This window comes from Eurytemora carolleeae, unplaced genomic scaffold, assembly GCF_000591075.1.
Source record: "Eurytemora carolleeae unplaced genomic scaffold, Eaff_2.0 scaffold496, whole genome shotgun sequence".
NCBI lineage: Eukaryota > Metazoa > Arthropoda > Copepoda > Calanoida > Temoridae > Eurytemora > Eurytemora carolleeae.
The window spans coordinates 22,334-43,422 of record NW_019396422.1 but is presented as its reverse complement, the minus strand read 5'-3'; the positions used below and the strand labels follow the sequence as shown (position 1 = coordinate 43,422).

Genomic DNA, 21,089 nt, shown 5'->3' with positions numbered 1-21,089 from the left:
CTTGACACCTCTATCTGATCAATAATGCCAGAGATATTATCGCTTTCTTTAAAAGTGTTTAATTCTAATAATTCCTTTGTGGTTTCCTGCAGTAGAATTATGCGTAAGTCACTTTAGTAGAGAAACTAAAACTGAAAATAATCATTTTTCCAAAATATAAACCTTAATATCTAATTCATACTTGAGCAGAAAAAGCTGTGAATCAGACATTGCCATCATTGCATGGAGGGTCACGTGAAATCACGCTTTCAGTCCCTTTAATCATTGATTTTCAACTCGAACTCGAACTGTTAATTTTCCTCATTTAAAAGTTTTAGAAATATTCGACATTTTCTTATTACTTGATTTAAACATTTTATTCAAAAATGAATATACACTTAGCATAGGATAAACTATGATGAATGAAGATGGTTAAGAATATGAAGGGGGTGAGTAGGCCGGTTTAGCCGGAGCATAGGACGGTACAGGTTCAACATATGCTGGTTCCTCGTATTTCTGAACGTGATTGTAATCATAATAGTGTTCACCGTGACCATCATAAGCATCCGCCCACTTCAGCTGAAATATTTATATATCAGTATCATCATTATTATTGTGATTATTCTTCATATTTATGTGAAATATAACTAACATTCAAATCATATCCTGTTTTGTTTTTATATATATGTGATTTTTAACCCTATCCCCGCTGGGGTACTTTAAAACCAGGATACGCTGAGGGGGGGGGTCAATTTTTCCCCCCCCCTCTAAATCCCATGTTTTATGTCCAAATATGACAAATGATACATCATTAGAAAGCTCTTGTGCTCTACTTTTAGAATCTGCAAAAAAATTTGCAAATTTGCGAAAATTGAATTTTTTATCGCAAAATCCAGTTTTATAGTAAAAATGTTTGCAAAAAAAAATTTGTCCAAAAAATGACAAATTATAAATTTTTGAAAAGCCCTTCACCATGCCATTTCAAATATGCAAAAATTTTTGCAAAATTTTAAATAACCTGATTTTTAATCAAGAAAAACTAAAAATGTGCAAATTTCCTTTGACAGGTTGTTTGCAAAAAATTTGCAATTTTTTTTCGCAAAACTTGTGCAATCCGGTTCCTTATGTCATAGGCTTCCAAAAAGGCTAAATTTTATCAAAATCTGACAAGTGAAAGTGGGTCAAAACAAAGATTTAGTTTGTTACAGGCAAAAGCAGTCATTCAGGCAGTGTGCCTGAGGACTCAGGCAGTTAGTATTAAAGCCCGGTTTTAGGCCTAAAGGGAGGGCTTTGGGTATGTAAGAAAAGTCAGAAAATTTCAACAGCCTCAGACCAATACTTTTTGAGTTATGTAAAAAAAACTACAGGGGGGGTCAAATTGACCCCCCCCCCAGCGGGAATAGGGTTAATATGCCATTATCTGGAACTAACCAAAAGACAAAGATAAAATAAAAATGAAACCATCATGTTGAGGCCGAATTTAAAGAACTTGAAACGCGACTCAAGCATTGTTCTACTTGAAATTGTATTCAGTGTTTCGTGATCTGAGCCGGCGCTCAATTGGAACCGGTTTTGTGCAGTTCAGCGCGTGACGCGCCTTAAATTAATTAAATTCAGCCTCCGATTTAACAATGTTTTTAGAATAATGTTTATTATTGGTTTACCTTAGCTTTAAAGGTGTGATCCTTCTGGGAAAGATATTCCTCTCTGAAAAAAAATATATTTAAAAAAAAATTTAGTTACAAAGAAGGGTCTGTATAGTGCGTACTTTAACAATAAATCGCAACAACAAAGAGAGAATGAACTTATGTGTATAAAATTCATGTCATAAAGTAGATATTTAGTTATCTTAACTTTAAAAAGTAGAAGTAAAATTGCACATATTTATATCATTGGCAGACATTTTTTGCATTTTATTTTGGAGACCTCTGTGAACAAAATTAAGCTTAAGCAAAATTTCTTCAATCTATTTAATAAATTATTTAAAACCAAAACACATTTTGGATTTCAGAGTGGATGTAAAAGTTATTTTTAGGAGTCCATATTTTTATAAAACATGGGATGTCTGATTCACAATGGTACTCTTAAAAGCGAAGTATGACCAAGAATGAATGAGAAATCCAAATTTTTAACTTTTAAAATTTTCATTTTCATTTATATTTTCTTTTTTAAATCGACTTTCGAGTTTCTGCTGCAGAAACAGTAAAGTAAATGATCAGAATAAAACACTTTTTAAGATAGAAAACCACGGTTATCCTTCACATTTGTTATCATATTAACGGGTAACTTTGTAAATCGTACATGCCGATAAAAATATATGTGTCACTTGAAATTAAGTCGACAGGTCCTTTAAAAATGGTAACGTGTGTCGTGTACCTGTTATGTTGGTCGTTTCCTCTTCTGTATCCCCACTCATAAGTTTTTGGAGCTGGGACGTTGATGTATTGAAAATATCCATCTTGCTTTCCATATCCTAAATTATTATAATGTTATGCATTGAAAATATCCATCTTGCTTTCCATATCCTGAATTATTATAATGTTATGCATTGAAAATATCCATCTTGCTTTCCATATCCTGAATTATTATAATGTTATGTATTGAAAATATCCATCTTGCTTTCCATATCCTAAATTATTATATTGTTATGTATTGAAAAAATAAGCATCTAGTTTTCCATATCCTTAATTATTATAATGTTATATGTTATTCCATATTCTAAAATTTTCACATTTGTTAGGAATTATATTATGACTTTAAGAATTAATTTGACTTCACACCCCACTAGACAGAAGGAGATGATCAAATTCATGCGGGATTACTGGTAATACTTTGCGACATTGTAGCTTCTCTAGTTTAGTTTTTACGCATAAGTATGAGAAAGACAAATTAATAGGTCTTAAATACGTGGAATTATAATTGAAAACATGAAAGATTTCCAGCTTACGGGAAATTTAACTTTTATTTGACTTGACAGGTTCAAATAAAGATTGAAATTTTACATGTTTTTAATCAAACTTCTCTCATTAAAAAGCTTTATAAAGAAGAACAACATGTTTTCAATTTCAAATTAAAATGTTGTGTCTATAATAGGATTGAAAACAAGAATAAGGATAAGAAAGATAACATTTCATTAAATCATATCCTGTTTTGTTTTTATATATATGTGATTTTTAACCCTATCCCCGCCGGGGTACTTTAAAACCAGGATACGCTGAGGGGGGGTCAATATTCTAGATATCTAGTTGACTAGTTGTCTAGATGTCTAGTTGTCTAGATGTCTTCAAGTGTCAAGGCCAGGGATACCTGGTAGACTGTACAGAATAAACCATAAAATTTTAAATTTCAAAATCTTAACATTTCACTTTAAATCACAAAATCAATGTTAAGGAATAAAAAACAAATTGAGTCGTTGCACAGACTCAAATTGTGTAAATCTTTGCTATTTCAAATATTTGATTTAACGAAATTAATAATCTGAAATAGCTAAGGTCTACGACCTCTTAGTTACAAAGATATAGGAAATAAAAGTTACATCTTTTAAACTTTTCTCTCTCGGTTGCAAAGATATAGGAAAAACACCCTTGAAAAAGAATCAAATTATCAGTGACATCTTTTAAACTATTTCTACTTTTGTTTTATTTTTTTTTCCGGAATGAATGTCAATTTTCATCTCTAAAGCTTAAAGATTATAAAACTTAAAACACTGGCGATCTAAAGGTAGACGGGAAAAGTAAACTATTTAGCAAGGAAAGAGCCAAAAGCCAATAAAAAGCGGAATTCGTCCTTAAAATCTCATACTTTGTGGGTAACCCTGTATGTGTTTAAATACCTTCAGCTCCTGGTATTTGAAGAGGTCCGGGGGCCTGGGGCCGGGGATATGCAGATACCACGCCTATCAAACAAACTCCTAACAAAACCTAGAAAACAAATATTTATAAAATTTTCCACATTTTAAATTGTGTTAAAACCACCCTTTCTGCATACAACTGGTGTATCTACAAGGTTTCATTTTATTACCAACTTATTTCTTTTAAACAGTAGTTTAGACATATTTTCTTTTGATGTACGTTCATGACAACATTATTGAGTTTTTGCCATAACCTCAAATTTTCTAATTCCTATATTTTTGCTGCCTGTCAAAGATTATACCATTTTAGTCAAAGGAATTCATAGTTAGGGTTGCAACGATATAGAATTTAGTAAATCAGAGTTTGTTGCTAACACTCAATTCCTTTACAGTGTAAAAGATCTTTTTAAATGTTTAAGATTTAAAACACGAAATTTGATCATTAGCATTTCGTGAGACATAAAAACTAAATCGTTAAAACAATAAAGTTAAAAATAACGTTAAAGGTTATAAAAGATATGAGTACGTGTGACAAAATCTAAATTTTCTAATTCCTATATTTCTGCAACCATGTGATGTCTTTCTTTGGTGTATCAAACTTTGACTATTAGATCTAGCAGATTTCATAGTTTAAAATAACAACGATATTTCAAAATTGACTGTAGTATGTCTAACATATTTCATAGTTTGAAATAAAAAAGATATTTCAAAATTTGACCAGTATATCTAAAATATTTTAAATATCAAAGATTTTAAAATTTGACAAGTTTATCTACAGATTTCATAGTTTGAAATATCAAAGATATTTCAAAATTGACTAGTATGTCTAACATAATTTATAGTTAGAAATTACAAAGATTTAAAAATTTGACTAGTATATCTAACAGATTTCATAGTTTGAAATAACACAGATATTTCACAGGTCTCTGACATCAGATTAAAAAATGTGCGGCTGCGAGAAAAGAGTGTGTGGCAAGTAATGAATCCCTTGTATGTGTTGATATATTTGAATCTATTAGACTCACCAATCTGTTCATGTTGAAGTATCTGTGCAGAATTCAATACTGTACTACAATCTGTATCCTTTTATACATGCACTAGTAGGCGCGCGTAATGCGTTATACGCAATCGTGTGTTTCTACAGGCCACACCGCATGCACCAAATACAATGAAAGGATTGATTGGACGAAATTATATTTTCCCATATTAATTAGTAAAGTTTTTAAAATATTATCTTACACTAAACTGGACAAAATCAGCAGGTCAAATTTATATGGGATCAGTGGTACGGCTTGACGTCTTTTTAGCTCATCTAGTTGCAATTCTACGCCAGTAATTTTTATTGCTTTTGGTTTAAATTTAAAAAAAAATATTTTGTTCTACTCAAAAGCTCTTAAATAAGAGGACTTATGATGGAAAACGTAAAATTTACTTTAGTTTGACGTGAGCTCTGAAAATAAGATTAAAGTTAACAAGATATTAGAAAATTTACTTTAGTTTGACGTGCGCTCTGAAAATAAGATTAAAGTTAACAAGATAAAAGAAAATTTACTTTAGTTTGACGTGCACTCTCAAAATAAGATAAAGTTAACAAGATATAAGAAAATTTACTTTAGTTTGACGTGCGCTCTGAAAATAAGATAAAGTTAACAAGATATTAGAAAATTTACTTTAGTTTGACGTGCACTCTCAAAATAAGATATAGTTAACAAGATATAAGAAAATTTACTTTAGTTTGACGTGAGCTCTGAAAATAAGATTAAAGTTAACAAGATATAAGAAAATTTACTTTAGTTTGACGTGCACTCTGAAAATAAGATTAAAGTTAACAAGATATAAGAAAATTTACTTTAGATTGACGTGAGCTCTAAAAATAAGATAAAGTTAACAAGATATAAGAAAATTTACTTCAGTTTGACGTGCACTCTCAAAATAAGATTAAAGTTAACAAGATATAAGAAAATTTACTTTAGATTGACGTGAGCTCTGAATATAAGATAAAGTTAACAAGATATAAGAAAATTTACTTCAGTTTGACGTGCACTCTCAAAATAAGATTAAAGTTAACAAGATATAAGTAAAAAATTAGAATATTCGATACTATGATTTTTCAGGCGAATGTTATATAATATTTTTATTTGCAGTCTAGGTACAGAAAAATTTCAATTTCTTAATTGGTTTCCTTGAAAAATTTGATAATTGTTAATTTGTCTATTTATGTATAAAATATTTTTATTTTATATGCTGGCATTATCCACAATTCAGATTTTTATTCTACAGGTATTTAAAACTGAACGCAATTGTCTAAATCTTAGATCGTTGCAACCAGATAACTCTCAGATCTTTGTTAATTCAAACTGTAAATTCTGTTAGATAAAATAGTCTAAGTTTTTAATATCAAAGGTTTACACGATCATGTTGAAAAGATATAGAATTAAGATATTAAGAAAACTAATGTTTGTTAAAAAATTGTATGCACATTTTAAATAAAAAGGGAATTTATTTGATTTGCTTCACTGATTGAATATATTTTGCAAGCCTTATGAAGCCATGAGTTTGACTCCGTCTGTCTCTAAAATGATAATTTTTTATCATCATACATACAGGGTGTTTCAAAAAGATGATTATATAAGATTATATAAGAAACAATTGGATTGGGATAAAAAAAAACAATGTCAGAATCGATTGACCCCCTCCATAATTAAAAGTTATACAATCAGGCCCAAATTTGAGACTACACTAATCAATATTTTTCAGGGACACCCTGTAAATCTGTAGATGCAACGCAGATGACGTGCATGAGTATAATAGTGTCTAATTAGCTCAACCTAGACCTTTTAAATTAGAAATCTCAACTCTATTCTTGATGCAGGCAGTGAGGGGACAAACTTGGGCCGTTTTCCTAGTTTTTAGACTTTTATAAAGCACCACACGATTCACAAACACAGTGAGCTAACATCATGTTAAACCTGTATTCTGGAAATATTGAACATAGTGAGCTAACATCATGTTAAACCTGTATTCTGGAAATATTGAACACGGTGAGCTAAAATCATTATAAACCTGTATTCTGGAAATATTTTACACAGTGAGCTAAAATCATTATAAACCTGTATTCTGGAAATATTGAACATAGTGAGCTAACATCATTTTAAACCTGTATTCTGGAAATATTTAACACAGTGAGCTAACATCATTTTAAACCTGTATTCTGGAAATATTTAACACAGTGAGCTAATATCATTTTAAACCTGTATTCTGGAAATATTTAACACAGTAAGCTAACATCATTTTAAACCTGTATTCTGGAAATATTTAACACAGTGAGCTAACATCATTTTAAACCTGTATACTGGAAATATTTAACACAGTGAGCTAACATCATTTTAAACCTGTATTCTGGAAATATGTTTTTTTAATAAACTTTTCAATGCTTTTAAACACTAAATCGATAATTTTTCCTTATATTTTCTCTCGGGGTAAGAAAGGCAAATGTTTAAAATAAACAGTTTTGAAAAGAGTTCCTCTTGTCACAAATTTTTTTATTCTCATAGCTTTGCAACCTGATGTCGTGGACCTTCAAGCTTTAAACGTAGGAGCTTAGAAAGTAAGCGGCTTGAATTTGGTGGTGCAGAATAAGTAAAATTTTCGTTTTCTAAATTCTAATCTTTTAACTTCATACAACAGAGTCCGAATTTAATGAATTTGAGCCGCGTCTCAAATCTACCAAAAACCGGTTTCAATTGAGCGCCGGCTTAAATAAAATTTTAAGTGGAACCAACCATTTTTGAGCCGTGTCTAAAATTTAAGCCGCGGCTCAAATTCTTTAAATGTGGTATCTGACTAATACCGAATCTGGTTCACACGATTCATTGTGAATTAGACAGAAATTGAACGTAGAATTTAAGCAACATTACTTTTATGACTTTGTGACGTTGTTGCTCCTCTAGTTTTGATTCTCAAATATCTTTCAATAAGAGGAGTTAAGACTTATGAATTATGTCAAACGTGCAATATACTGTATAATTTGACTTCAGGCCCAATCTTTTCAATATCCGAACTGCATTTTCATTTACTCGTACCAGCCTGTCTAGTGTACCCAGTGTGTAGTAGACTCGCTAAATCCTTGTGGGCTCGGGCTCATTCCTTGCATTTTTACGTTCACCTAGCTTTGAATCTTTTTTGTACAGAATCATTTATTTTGTCAAACGAATAAACGAAAAAAATGTGCTTCTTTTATCGTACAAGAAAATGTTGTTCAAAAATAAATTTTTTCTGAAATATTATTCAAATTTTCTGAATGGGGAGTTATTTCTTAAATATATGAAGTTGTGTGGTTTTAATACGCTTAATTTGTTTTTTTAAGGTAAACCTACTCTATATTCCAATTTTTTCTATTTCTAAACCTTTTCTGTATTCAAACTTATATTTCTGAAAACTAACGTTTTCTTGATTCAAAGGTGTATTATATCCAAAATCACTTATTATTTTAAAACATCGACCTTAGACATTGTCGCCTGAAATGAAATAAATTCCGCTTTTCTCTTTATCCAAATCTATATGAATTTAGCTGAATTTCCCGGCGTTGCCCAGATTACTCATAGTTACTCCCGCCGTTTGCCTGCACGCTTGATCTTAAATTATGATTTAAGCTGAAGTGCCGGCGTTGCAAGTAGAATTCACCCCGGGGTATACCCAATACCCATGGGTTCCCTAAAAAATGTCAGCCAATTTGGTACAACCTTGGCTTTGCAGCAAAAAGGAAAAATTTCGCATTTTTCGCGAAATTTCGCTTCAATTTGTTTAACAAAAAAATGCGAAAATTTCGCCAAAAAATTTGGAATTAAAAAAAGACAAAATACAGCTTCAACACCCCTGGTTTTCTGCGAAAATAGTTTCGCGAAATGCGAAATTTTTGCAAAAAAATGTTCCCAAATTTTTTTCCCGTGAAAAAATGCGAAATATCTAGAAAATTTAGCAAAATACGAACGAAAATTTTCGAACATATGAATAAGGGAAGAGCTTTTTTATATAGATGAATGACAATATCTCCCTATCCTTCTTTTCAAAGTTAATTTGATATGCTTTCTCAAATCAATTTGAAAACATAAATTACGATAAAACCAATTAAGCCAACAAAACTCACTCTAGGTTTTATTATCTTACAAAACTAAAGTCAAACTTTAAATTCAAATTAAAAAAGACGAAAAGGACAAAAAAGAATAAATTCTCAAAAATGGTTCAAAAATCATTTATTTTCACTAAAGTACATTTGCATGAAAATACATATTTTGATTTGTCTATTCTAGAATGAATATACCCCGCCAACAATATAATGGCACTGATTGTCAACATTGACAATAAAAAATGGCGCTATAACTGCCGCTGTCATTTTATAAATAGAAATTTCATATTTTGAGATTCTTTGGTTTATCTGCGAGATTTATAAAGTGTAGGAGCTGGTTCGTAAACAGGCTCAGGTTCGGAGGCATAGGCGGGGGCTGGTTGGTATGCAGGGGCGGGCTCTTTGTAGGAATCGCCGTGATTGTAATCAAAGTAATGCTCGCCATGTCCGCCGTAGGCATCACTCCACTTTAGCTAAACATATTTAGATCATCAGCAACGCCATATTCATTAAAGAAAACAAATGTAAAGGTATCTATTTTTGGAAAAAGTTGTTAAAACAGAAAATCAATATTTTAGCAAGGAAGAAAAAAAATTACAGATTTCTCAAAATATTTTAGTGTCAAAGGATCTGTTGTTGTAATCTTCATATAAAGAGGGACATGTAAGATTCACAATGGTACCCTTTAAACATTTATTTGATCAATGATGTGACAGATATTGTAATTTTTAGCTTAAAATTTCAGACAATTTAAAAATTGATGGATTGATTGATTGATAGCTCATTTATTCTTGATCACAAATGCTTTTCAATGTACCGTTGTGATTTGAACATGCGCCTCTATAAAGGTTGGTTCACTTTAGTCCCTTTAAAAAAAAGGTTTCTCTTACCTTAGATTTGAATGTGTGATCCTTCTGTGAAAGATATTGTTCCCTGTTATGACTGGGGTTTCCTCTCCTGTATCCCCACTCAAAAACCTTGTGAGCCGGTACATTGATGTACTGGAAATAATCTCCTGCAAAAAAAAAATAGTTGAATTAAACACTCGCAACAAGTTCTAATTGTCTAATTGCCTAATTCTTTACACCGTCAGGTTGCAAAAAGTATATGGATAAGAAAATCAGAATTTACTGAAATAAAAGAAAAAATTTGAAAAATCTGTAAAATACTTAAAACCTATTAAAATGATTTGTAAATCATTTAAATAATATGCAAATTATTGAAAATTCATTAAATTATTCAAAAATCTGCGAACTTTTAAAAAATCAAAGTAATTTTTAAAATCAGTAAATTATTTTAAAATTTAAAATATATTTAAGAACTTATTATGGATTTTAAAAATCTATGAACTAAAATTAGTAAATTATTTTTAAAAAATCTGTAAATTATAGGGGAAAAAATCTTAATTTTGAATACCTGCTGCATAATCTCCGTTTGCCCCTGGTCTAGGGAAAGCTAGGGGTCCTTCTCCTCCTGGTGGGGGCCCCTGAGGGTAACCATACACACAGACAAACATCAAGACACCAACACACACCTACAAATTAACATTTTTGAAAAAATCACTATAATCTCTCTAAGAGGGGGATGATTAATTTGGTGTACCGTTCCGTTTACCACCTATATAAGTCAGTACGGTACTCCACCTATAAGTCAGTACGGTACTCCACCTATAAGTCAGTATGGTACTCCACCTATAAGTCAGTACGGTACTCCACCTATAAGTCAGTACGGTACTCCACCTATAAGTCAGTACGGTACTCCACCTATAAGTCAGTACGGTACTTCAAATGAATCAGAGTTTTTAGTGAAGTGGTAGTTTAACAATTGCTTTTCCGGAATATATACTTTACTTTTAAATAAAAAATGAACACTTTCCTTAACTTCTAATGTTCTAAACTATATCTATGCAACCTGAATTTCAAACTTTTACATTTCATAGGTCTACCAGGTTGCACAGATATAATGATTAGTAAATTAGAAATATTTTGTGAGTTATTGAAAGGTTAACAATCTTCTTCTTTTGATATAGGTTGAGACTTAAGCGACGACTTGCTCGGTACCTTTAAATCGGTAATATCAACTAGTTTTAAGTCGTCTCTGAAGTCTCATTCTTGAGGGTAAAACCTTGCAAATGAGCCCAATTTTCCCAACTCTGCTCCTTTGTACAAGATACTTACTAAAGGTTTCATCGTGAGCGAATAACTGACGAAATGATCGTAAAAATCTTAATTTTATACAAAACCGCCACAGATCCACACACACCCTCACTGTTTACAACATGCGGCCGCCGGTACCCTGGTTTCTATCAGCCTTAAGCAATAGATGCAAAACGAGGGTACGCAAGAAACCTCACAATGTGAAACAAAGCATGAACGCTAAATCACAATTTTGCCAATTACTTCTTTTTTTAAGAGAAGCCAGAAACAAAAAATTTGAAACGTACATATCTAGGGCTACAAAAAAGTATTATTGGAATAGTGAGGTAAACCAAAATGCCCAAAACATTGCGACACTTGAAAGTCGATCCAGAGCTGAAAACTTTAGAATGGGATATCATTAATCCCGATAAGTTAATTAATCTGCAGATTAATAACGAGAGGAAAACAAGCATTATTTAATCTGGAGATTCAGAAAAAGAGTGGATCAAGCATTAATCCCGATATCCACCATTCAAAAGTTCCCAGCTCAGTTCATGTTGTGTAGATTTGAGTGACTTCTTCGTTCGAAACATTTTTCTGTAAAACTGAATAAATTATGAAAACGTGAACTGAGAATAAAGTTTAATTAATCCAGAATTTATTCAAAATTAATGAACTTTAATATTTAATATTTTTTGATTGTACTAGCTTTCCATTTATCTATCTATCATGTTTATAGTTCGTGACATGTAATTTGTAAAGCGCAATCCCAATTCAAACATTTTTTAAAGACAATTTTTTTCTTCACAAAGGATCTGAGTTTTTGTCACAAACTCTGATTTTCTAATCTCTATATCTGCGGAACCCGATATCTTCGACATCAGGGTGAATGGGTATGAGGAGAGTAATCAGATCATTGACGAATAAATTTAAGAAATAAAACAAAGTTTAAGTTTTGGTTCTCGATGAATCAATTGTCCGATGTGAAACCATATGGGAGCTTAGGGGCTCACTTTGCTCTAGCTCTAGGTCTAGGTCTAGGTCTAGGTCAGAACCAAACCTCAATTCTTCCATACTCCGGGTTAAAAATATATATCTGGGATACACACTAACTACACGATACACCAGCATCTATATCATGAATATTATCCACAACCATTTCTTTTATTTAAACATTACCCGATCTTACCAATAAGCAAGGTTTTATCTGTTTTAGGTAAAATTATAACTTAAGGAACCAATGTATATATAATCATATCACAAGTAATTTTCATATATATATGTGTGAATTTCTTTTTTTGATTCAATAATAAATAAATTATTGTTGATTATATAATATATATATATATATATTAAAGGGAGTGTTCGCGAAAAATAAAAAATCGCTTTTGATCGCTACTAATCTTACTTCTATCTGTTGCTTTTATAAGGAGAAAATTGTTAAAGAAGTCTCATACCGAATAACATGGCGTCCATACAACGTGAGAAAATTGCAACATACACATTTGTATATAGTTGATTTTTCATAATATGTTTTAATTGTTATGATCTGAGAGTTACTTATAAAAACATTTATTCCTGTTTCGAGGATTTTTGGTAATCAAGACGACATTTTCATATTTTCCAGGAATGTTCGAAGCTAAATATTATTTTAAAAAACAAAATCAAAACTAGCATGAAATATCAAATGTATACAAATGTGGCGAAAGATAATCGATGACTATAGGTTGTAATATCTGAATGATTTGTTTGATATTAATTTGATTTTTTACGGTCTAAGTCGTATGTTCCAACTTCCTCATTTTGTATGGGCGCTACGCTCTTCGGTATGAGACGTCTTTATCAATTTTCTCCTTATTGACGCAACAGATAGAAGTAAGATTAGTAGCGATCAAAAGCGCTTTTTTATCGCATTAAGCCTATACCCCCTTTCATTTTTCGAGAACACTCCCTTTAAGGATGAACAAGTGATTTACATGAAATTATGATAATTAACAATAAGAATAATAATGGATTATTACTATTTCGATTAAAAGAACCCTTTTCAAAGCATTTAAGCGGACATTGAACTTTTTCTTAAAAAGACAGGATTTCCTGTCTTTTTTATTAATCTAATTGTTGATTATAATAATTATGTAAAAACACTTGTTTATCTTTCACATGTTGATTTTTAATTAAATATGAAAAATAAAAAAAGCCTATCTATCTATAATATATCTATATATCTATCTATTTATCCCATCCATCTATCTATCTATAACTATCTAACTATCTATCTATCGTGTTTTTCTTCTTTATTAATTTTTCAAACGTAAATTATTCAGTGAATAAAAATAATGCACCCCCCCCCCCCGAAACCACTGTGCCCCTGCCTCCCGACTTTTTAGATTGACCAAAGTCAGCTATCATGTTAAATTTTAATATCCACCAAATATATTTCGGAAAAGAAAATAGTTTCTCTTTTTATGCTAAGCCTAGAACATCTTGGAAATTTCTCGCCTGTAAGATAACCAGATGATACGTTATATGGTTTATTTTAAATTCTTAAATTTAATTTTTTTAAAGACGAGCCCTGGCATATACGTGTGTGCTATGTTTTTTATTTAAACTACTTTATTTAACATCAGGTTCCTCAGCAAATTGTATTTAAATTTTCGGGGTTAATTTCTTAGTCGTTATGCTATGTCATACATTTATACGTCAATTTTTTCTTAACTTTCTATCTATCTACCCAATAACGAAAAAAATGATTAATTTAAAAAAGATGTCTACTGCTTTTGTAATCAGCTATCAAACTTTGGGACTTCTAATTTTTTGTTAGCACTCTATTTAAATTTTAAAATTTAAGAAGATTCGAGAAAAGTTGAAGGATCCGTAAAGTCAGGAAGAAATTGTCGAAAATCATTTGTAAAAATTTTGAAATTTTAAAGAAGTTTATTCTATCTATCTTTATACATATACTGGGCCTGTAGGGTGCTTCGCGCCCATCTTCTATTTCAATTGTATACATGTTCTCTTTGTATAAATTGTTAAACAAAAATTTCGCGGATTTAATAAAAAAATTTCGTGGATTTTCAAAATTTTCAAGAATCGTATTTTGTTAAATGCAAATTTTTGAAAATTCGATCATCCATAAACATTCCCTTCACGCGAGGTACTACAAAACATTCGGGCCCGATCGGTTCAGCCGTTTTGACGTTTATTGGATACAAACAGACAAACAAACAACTAGATTCCCAAGCAAAGTATATATATAGATATATCTTTATATCTATCTATCTCTCTATCTATCTATAAATATATATCTATCTATCTGACTATATAACTATCTAACTAACTAATGGTGTCTATAGGCCTGTGTTGACATTGACCTCTACTGTAACCCCCCCATCCCCAATAACCATCTATCTTCCTTCTCAATTCAACCTTTAAATTAATTTTCCAATTTTCTAGTAATCAACAGATAATCGTTTTATTTCCGTCTCTTACAGAGACTTCAGACGAAATTTAAAGTAAGTTCCTCCATTACAGACTGGCATGTCCATTGACCGATTCACAACGGTATTCTTTAAATCTTTTTTTCATTTTTTCATTTTATAAAGTGTTGCATTCCGTTAATCAAGTTCTTTTTCTCTGCTGCAAGAAATCCGCAAGTCACTTCCTCTGCTTCTACGTTAACTGAAATGCAGGACAAAAAAAGCAAAGATCGTCAATATTTCATAGCTGCACCCCCCCCCCCCCACACCTTGGGGGGGAGGTGAATCCGCACCTCCCCCAACCCCCGTGCAGATTTTATAACCATCTAGAATTCATACCTTCCTTCCCCCTACTTTGGTCTAACGTCGCGTCGAAGCTATTTTCTTTTGTGACCATTTACTATTGAGTTATAGAAGAGATGGATAGAATTCCGATATTTCTTCCATTTAACTTTTCTTTTCTTTTCTTTTTGCAACACGTTTGATCCTGAACGGGACTTTAGGCGCTATTCGTAGAGTGTCATGTCCGATTTATTAATAATTGATGATTAATTATTTTCATTTGTGGTTTCAAGCCCATTTCTGCTTTTGAGAAACAAATTATAAGGTTAGAAAATAAAAGTTGATAACCTCCACACTATTAATCAGGCATACACCGCTTATAATAGATGCTCACTTTAACTTTACTCCATTTACTGGAAACTATATGTCAGCAGGAGAAGGTCAAATTTATGTGATATTACTGGTACAACTTTGTGACCTCGTAGCTCCTCTAGTTTTGATTTTGACGCACAAGTATGATAAAAGCTAATTTATTTATTTACATATTTGTTCTTCTCAATACCTCTTCAAAGGGGGAGTTATTCTTGAAAACGTTTGAAATTTTCATCTTAAGTTTAATTTACTTTAGTTCAACGTGATACAGCGACAATTCCTTCCTATGAAATACAAAATCCCAGTTTATTTTATTGCTCTTCTTTTCAGTTTTATTTATCTTCCACGCCAGGGAGTATGAAATAGAAGGGAGATACAACTGACGCAGCCCGCCCTACCATATGATTATACATCAGGGAGTAAGGAATAGAAGGGAGAGACAACTGACGCGGTTCGCCCTACCATATGATTATACATGCTTTGCAGACGGTACTCCATTTTATATCGAGCTGTTTGGTTTCTTTAGTAGGGCCCCACAGGAAAAATATGTATTGGCGAAACTGGTCAAAGAAAATTGAGCCAATACATATTTTTCCTGTGGGGCCCTACTAAAGAAACCAAACAGCTCGATATAAAATGGAGTACCGTCTGCAAAGCATGTATAATCATATGGTAGGGCGAACCGCGTCAGTTGTCTCTCCCTTCTATTCCTTACTCCCTGTTATACATGCTTTGCAGCTGGTACTTCCTTTGTAAAAGAAATATTTGTCTGATGTACAATTACCGCGTATACAATAACCTATTCAGAATATTTCTTATACAAATGGAGTACCGTCTTCAAAGCATGCATAATCATATGGTAGGGCGGGCCGCGTCAGTTCTCCATTCTATTTCATACTCTTTGTTCTACCCATTTCATTACCTTAGTTTTCTGATCATTGAACTATTAAAAATCAGAGCTAGAGTTTAACAGTCGTCTTCATGTTTTTGGTTTCCATTGTTTTCTAATTTTTTGCTCATCCATGTCTTTCAACAATTCGTAAAACAGATGCATTGTTCACTTTGGATTTCCAACTACTCAAATCTTTATCGGACACTCTTTAAAGCTATCCCTTACATAACTCAAAAAGTATTGGTCTGTGGCTGTTAAATCCTGACTTTCCCTAACTACTCATAGTCCTCCGTTTAGGTCTAAAATTGGGCTTTTATATTTACTGCCTGAGTCCACGGGCACACTGCCTGAATGACTACTTTTTCCCTAGACAAACTAAATCTTTGTTTTGACCCACTTTCAGTTGTAAGATTTTGATAATTTTTAGCTTTACGGCCTATGAAATAAGATAGCAGATTGCAAAAAATGTCTGCAAATTTTTAGCATGGGGTGTATTTACACATTTTTGGTTTTTCTTAATAACACACCAGGTTATAAAAACTTTGCCAAAAGTTTTGCATATTTTAAATGGCATGGTTAAGAAATTTATAATTGTTTGGACCTTTTTTGCACGCATTTTCTATATAATTGGATTTTGCAGAAAAATGTTAATTTTTGAAAGTTTGCAATTTTTTTGCATTTGCAGATTCTAAAAGTAGAGCATATGAGCTTTCCAATGATGTATCATTTGTATTATTTGGACATCAAACATACTGGCTTTCAAATACCCCAGCAGGGATAGGGTTAAAACTATTATAAAGCTCCCCAGCTTCTAGAATCTCAGGATTTGTATTATGTCAGCATCTTTTATTTGTATTATGTCAGCATCTTTTATTTGTATTATGTCAGCATCTTTTCTTGAAAAGATAAAATGTAAAAGCATAAGAGCTCTCACAGCTATCTATACACACATCACAAAGCATGTTTCCACTATCAAGACTGGGACATCTCTAAAGAGTCCACCCATGTCCTGAGTCGTTACATTGCCAACCCAGCGCAAATATTTTGTAGCCCTGGTTAGGAGTTATGAAGTAATTACTTTGCTAAAACCCTGAAAAGTTTGCGTAAGATGTATGCAAGATTTAAATCTTAAAAGTTGTCAATCATGACTCTTCTTTTTTAAGAGATTCGAGATGAACAAAAATGGGTTGAATTTCTAATGTGTAACCAAATAAATCTGCTTTTCTCGTAAAAGCAAAACCAGTGGATCTGCAAGGTCTCAAAGTCGTACTATAAATTAACTTTTATCATGGCTAGTTTGCAGTACATTAAAGTTTGCAGTACATGAAATATATTCAACTTTCAAACCATTTACCCTAAATAGTGGGAACCAAACAAATGGGAAAAAAGAAGATAACTTGCAGACTTAAGGTAAGATCTTAAATAGTCTAATGAACATCTGACACAGCAATTTCAGACCCCTTTCAGATAACAAGAGGCTAAACACTATACAGTAGAACTATTAACTACAACATACACACTTAAAGGCTACTTCAATGTCGTCTTCCTATTCCAAAGTTTTCTGGTTCTCTGGATCTTTTTAACAAACAATGTGGTGAAAACTTGCTTGTCATGTCACAGTTTATAGGTGAAATTTATTCTTGCTTTGAAAGTTTTTTCAACATGCATTGGGTTGAAAAAATATAAAATTCTAGCTAGCAATGAAAACAAATAAATGAATTTTCGGTCAATCTCTGTAAAATCAAAGATATGACTATGAATGGATGTATTTACAGATTTACCTCAAATTTTGATTGGATAACTAAGCCTGGTTTAAAAGTTATTAGTTGAATAGGCTTACTCTTTATTTCAGTTTCCAAGCTCTAGTTGTATAAATATAATTATTGTAAAAGTGTTGTGTGTAAAGTGTAAGAACGTATATTTTCGATGTTGAATATTTTATTGTTGCGGAACCGTGGAGTAGGTTTACAGCGTGGGAGGTTTATACGAGGTTCTATAGCAACAGTCGAGGATATAGGGCCATACACGGATCATATAAGGACAATATAGGGACCATATAGGGACAATATAGGGACAATATTGGGACAATATAGGGACCATATAGGGAGAATATAGGGACAATATTGGGACAATATAGGGACCATATAGGGAGAACATAGGGCCATACACGGATCATATAGGACCATATAGGGAGAATATTGGGCCAATATAGGGACAATATAGGGACCATATAGGGATCATATAGGGACCATATGGGGACCATATAGGGACAATAAAGGGACAATATAGGGACAATATTGGGACCATAAAGGGACAATATAGGGACAATATAGGGACCATATAGGGATCATATAGGGACCATATAGGGACCATATAGGGTCAATAAAGGGACCATATAGGGACCATATAGGGACCATATAGGGACAATATAGGGACAATATAGGGAAAATATTGGGACCATATAGGGACAATATAGGAACAATATAGGGAAAATAAAGGGACAATATAGGGACCGTATAGGGACAATATAGGGACAATATAGGGACCATATAGGGACAATAAAGGGACAATATTGGGACAATATAGGGACCATATAGGGACAATAAAGGGACAATATTGGGACAATATTGGGACCATATAGACACAATATAGGGACAATATAGGGACAATAAAGGGACAATATAGGGACAATAAAGGGAAAATATATGGACAATATAGGGACCATATAGGGACAATATAGGGACAATATAGGGACCATATAGGGACCATATAGGGAGAATATAGGGAGAATATAGGGACCATATAGGGACCATATAGGGACCATATAGGGACATGTAGGGACCATATAGGGATCATACAGGGACCATACAGAAACCATATAGGAACCATATAGGGACCATAAAGGGACCATACAGGGACTATATAAGGACCATTAAGGGACTATATAGGGAACATATAGTGACCATTTAGGGACCATAAATGGACCATATAAGGATCATAAAAGGAACTATATAGGGACCAAAAAGGGACCATACAGGGACCATATAGCGACCATATATGGACTATATAAGGACCATATAGGGACCATAAAGGGACCATATATATAGTTATGACATAAAAAGAGACCATGGATAGTTGTTTTTTGACATAGAGGACCCATAGAAAGTTTTTATAGGACATAGAGGGACCATAGCAAGTTTTTAAAGGACATAGAGGAACCGTAGATAGTTTAATTACGACATAGAGGAACCATGACAGGTTTTAAAGGACATAGATATGGACCATAGATAGTTTTTATAGGACACAAAGGGACCAGATATAGTTTTTATATAGGACACAGAGGGACCATAGATATTTTATATAGGACAATAGAACAATAGAAACTAATACAGGACATTGAGCAACCACATACTCTATATACGGTATAGATGGACTGCATAGATATCTTATGTTATACATAAAAAGACCACAGATATCTTATCAAAGACATAAAGGTACCATAGATATCTTATCTAAGACATAAAGGTACCATAGATATCTGATCTGAGACATAAAAGGACCATAGATACCTTATCTAAGACATTAAGGGACCATAGATATCTTATCTAAGACATAAAGGTACCATAGCTATCTTATCTAAGACATAAAAGGACCATATATATCTTATCTAAGACATAAGGTACCATAGATATCTTATTTAAGACATAAAGGTACCATAGATATCTTATCTAAGACATAAAAGGACCATAGATATCTTATCTAAGACATAAAGACAGATTTCATAGTTTAAAATATCTAAGGTCTACGACATCGGGTTGCAGAGATATAAGGATTACAAAATTAGAGTTTCTGGCAAAAACTCATTTCCTTTCCACGGGAAGTTGTTACAAAAACGCTAGAATTAGGGGCAAATTTCCAATCGTCTTTGATTCGCTTTTTTATCTGATCCCAGAAAAAAATACTATTCCGACTTTGTGATGATAATTTGTAAATATTTATTATTATTTTTATTAGGCTAATAACTATTCAGGTTGCGACTATAACTACAATTCCGTTTACTTTGTTTGTTTCAACAATATAAAAATGTAGAAATGTTAAAATTATTAACTGATGACGATATAAAAACTGAATCTATATAGATTTTATAACAAATTAACCGTTTAGTTATTTAGTTATATAATGTACAGATGATAAAGCATTTTATTTTATAACTTTAACAATACTAAACATACGTTTGCATAAAGTTTTATACGTTCTTAAACTTTGAATTTTGTACCAAGTAGAGAATACAATTCTCCTTAGAAACATGCCAAAGGTAGTATGATCAATTTTGAAGGTTAAAATGGAAAAACGTGTCAAAATTTATGATTTGATTGGTGTTTTCTTCTGTTTATAGAGGGGGGGGGGGATGAATAGCGAGATGAAGTTGAACCCTGTACTTCCGGTTTTGCCAGATAAGCTAAAGAGAAGTGGTTCAATTTAGTCACAAGGGATTGTCTAAATGTCGTCTTCCTGTTTCACATTTTTATAGGTCCCACTGTATATATTGTTCTACATCCTTTCTACATTATTAACTTAACAACAAAATAAAATAAAAACAATTTTTGCAAACACGGTTTCTAAAGTGAGGTATACTTTTAGTTCACCCTGTTTTTAATCTGGCAAAATACCTTTATTAGTAAAATAATAATTAAGGTTTGATAGTTATTATATTTTCATGAAATGGGACTGTAAATGTGTTTAATTAAAATGATTGATAAATATCAAATGTTAAATCGAACATTTTTACAACATGTTTCATTTGAGGATTATTTAAAAGTTAAAATAATCACATAATCAAAACCATATTTACTCTCTTTCTGGTTATGATAAGATGATATTGATTTACCTACATCAGGTTGCAAAGTTTTCCAAATTACAAAATTAGAAAATTAGAAAGGAACGCAAAAGAAGAGAGAAATATAAGAAAAAAAGG

The 21,089-nt window shown here is 32.1% G+C and overlaps 2 protein-coding genes across 2 annotated transcripts; both read right to left on the bottom strand.

The window, feature by feature from the left end:
* Positions 1-329: 329 nt before the first annotated feature.
* Positions 330-4,960, bottom strand: LOC111702990 (uncharacterized). The gene is made up of 5 exons (XM_023474824.1): positions 4,855-4,960; positions 3,812-3,899; positions 2,356-2,452; positions 1,644-1,686; positions 330-558 (listed from the first exon to the last, which is right to left on the bottom strand). The coding sequence occupies exons 1-5, from the start codon at positions 4,864-4,866 to the stop codon at positions 412-414; spliced, it is 387 nt and encodes a 128-aa protein (XP_023330592.1). The 5' UTR covers positions 4,867-4,960; the 3' UTR covers positions 330-411.
* A 4,106-nt stretch (positions 4,961-9,066) lies between these two features.
* LOC111702991 (uncharacterized) lies at positions 9,067-10,514 on the bottom strand. The gene is made up of 3 exons (XM_023474825.1): positions 10,371-10,514; positions 9,845-9,969; positions 9,067-9,427 (listed from the first exon to the last, which is right to left on the bottom strand). The coding sequence occupies exons 1-3, from the start codon at positions 10,468-10,470 to the stop codon at positions 9,260-9,262; spliced, it is 393 nt and encodes a 130-aa protein (XP_023330593.1). The 5' UTR covers positions 10,471-10,514; the 3' UTR covers positions 9,067-9,259.
* Positions 10,515-21,089: the final 10,575 nt, after the last annotated feature.

Coding starts and splice junctions, on each gene's coding strand:
- LOC111702990 (XM_023474824.1), bottom strand. Junction 2,453..3,811: donor TCAAATACCAGGAGCTGAAG/GTATTTAAACAC, acceptor ATAATAATTTAG/GATATGGAAAGCAAGATGGA. Junction 559..1,643: donor ATCACACCTTTAAAGCTAAG/GTAAACCAATAA, acceptor TAAATATTTCAG/CTGAAGTGGGCGGATGCTTA.
- LOC111702991 (XM_023474825.1), bottom strand. CDS start 10,470: ATGTTTGTCTGTGTGTATGGTTACCCTCAGGGGCCCCCACCAGGAGGA. Junction 9,970..10,370: donor AAACGGAGATTATGCAGCAG/GTATTCAAAATT, acceptor TTTTTTTTGCAG/GAGATTATTTCCAGTACATC. Junction 9,428..9,844: donor ATCACACATTCAAATCTAAG/GTAAGAGAAACC, acceptor AAATATGTTTAG/CTAAAGTGGAGTGATGCCTA.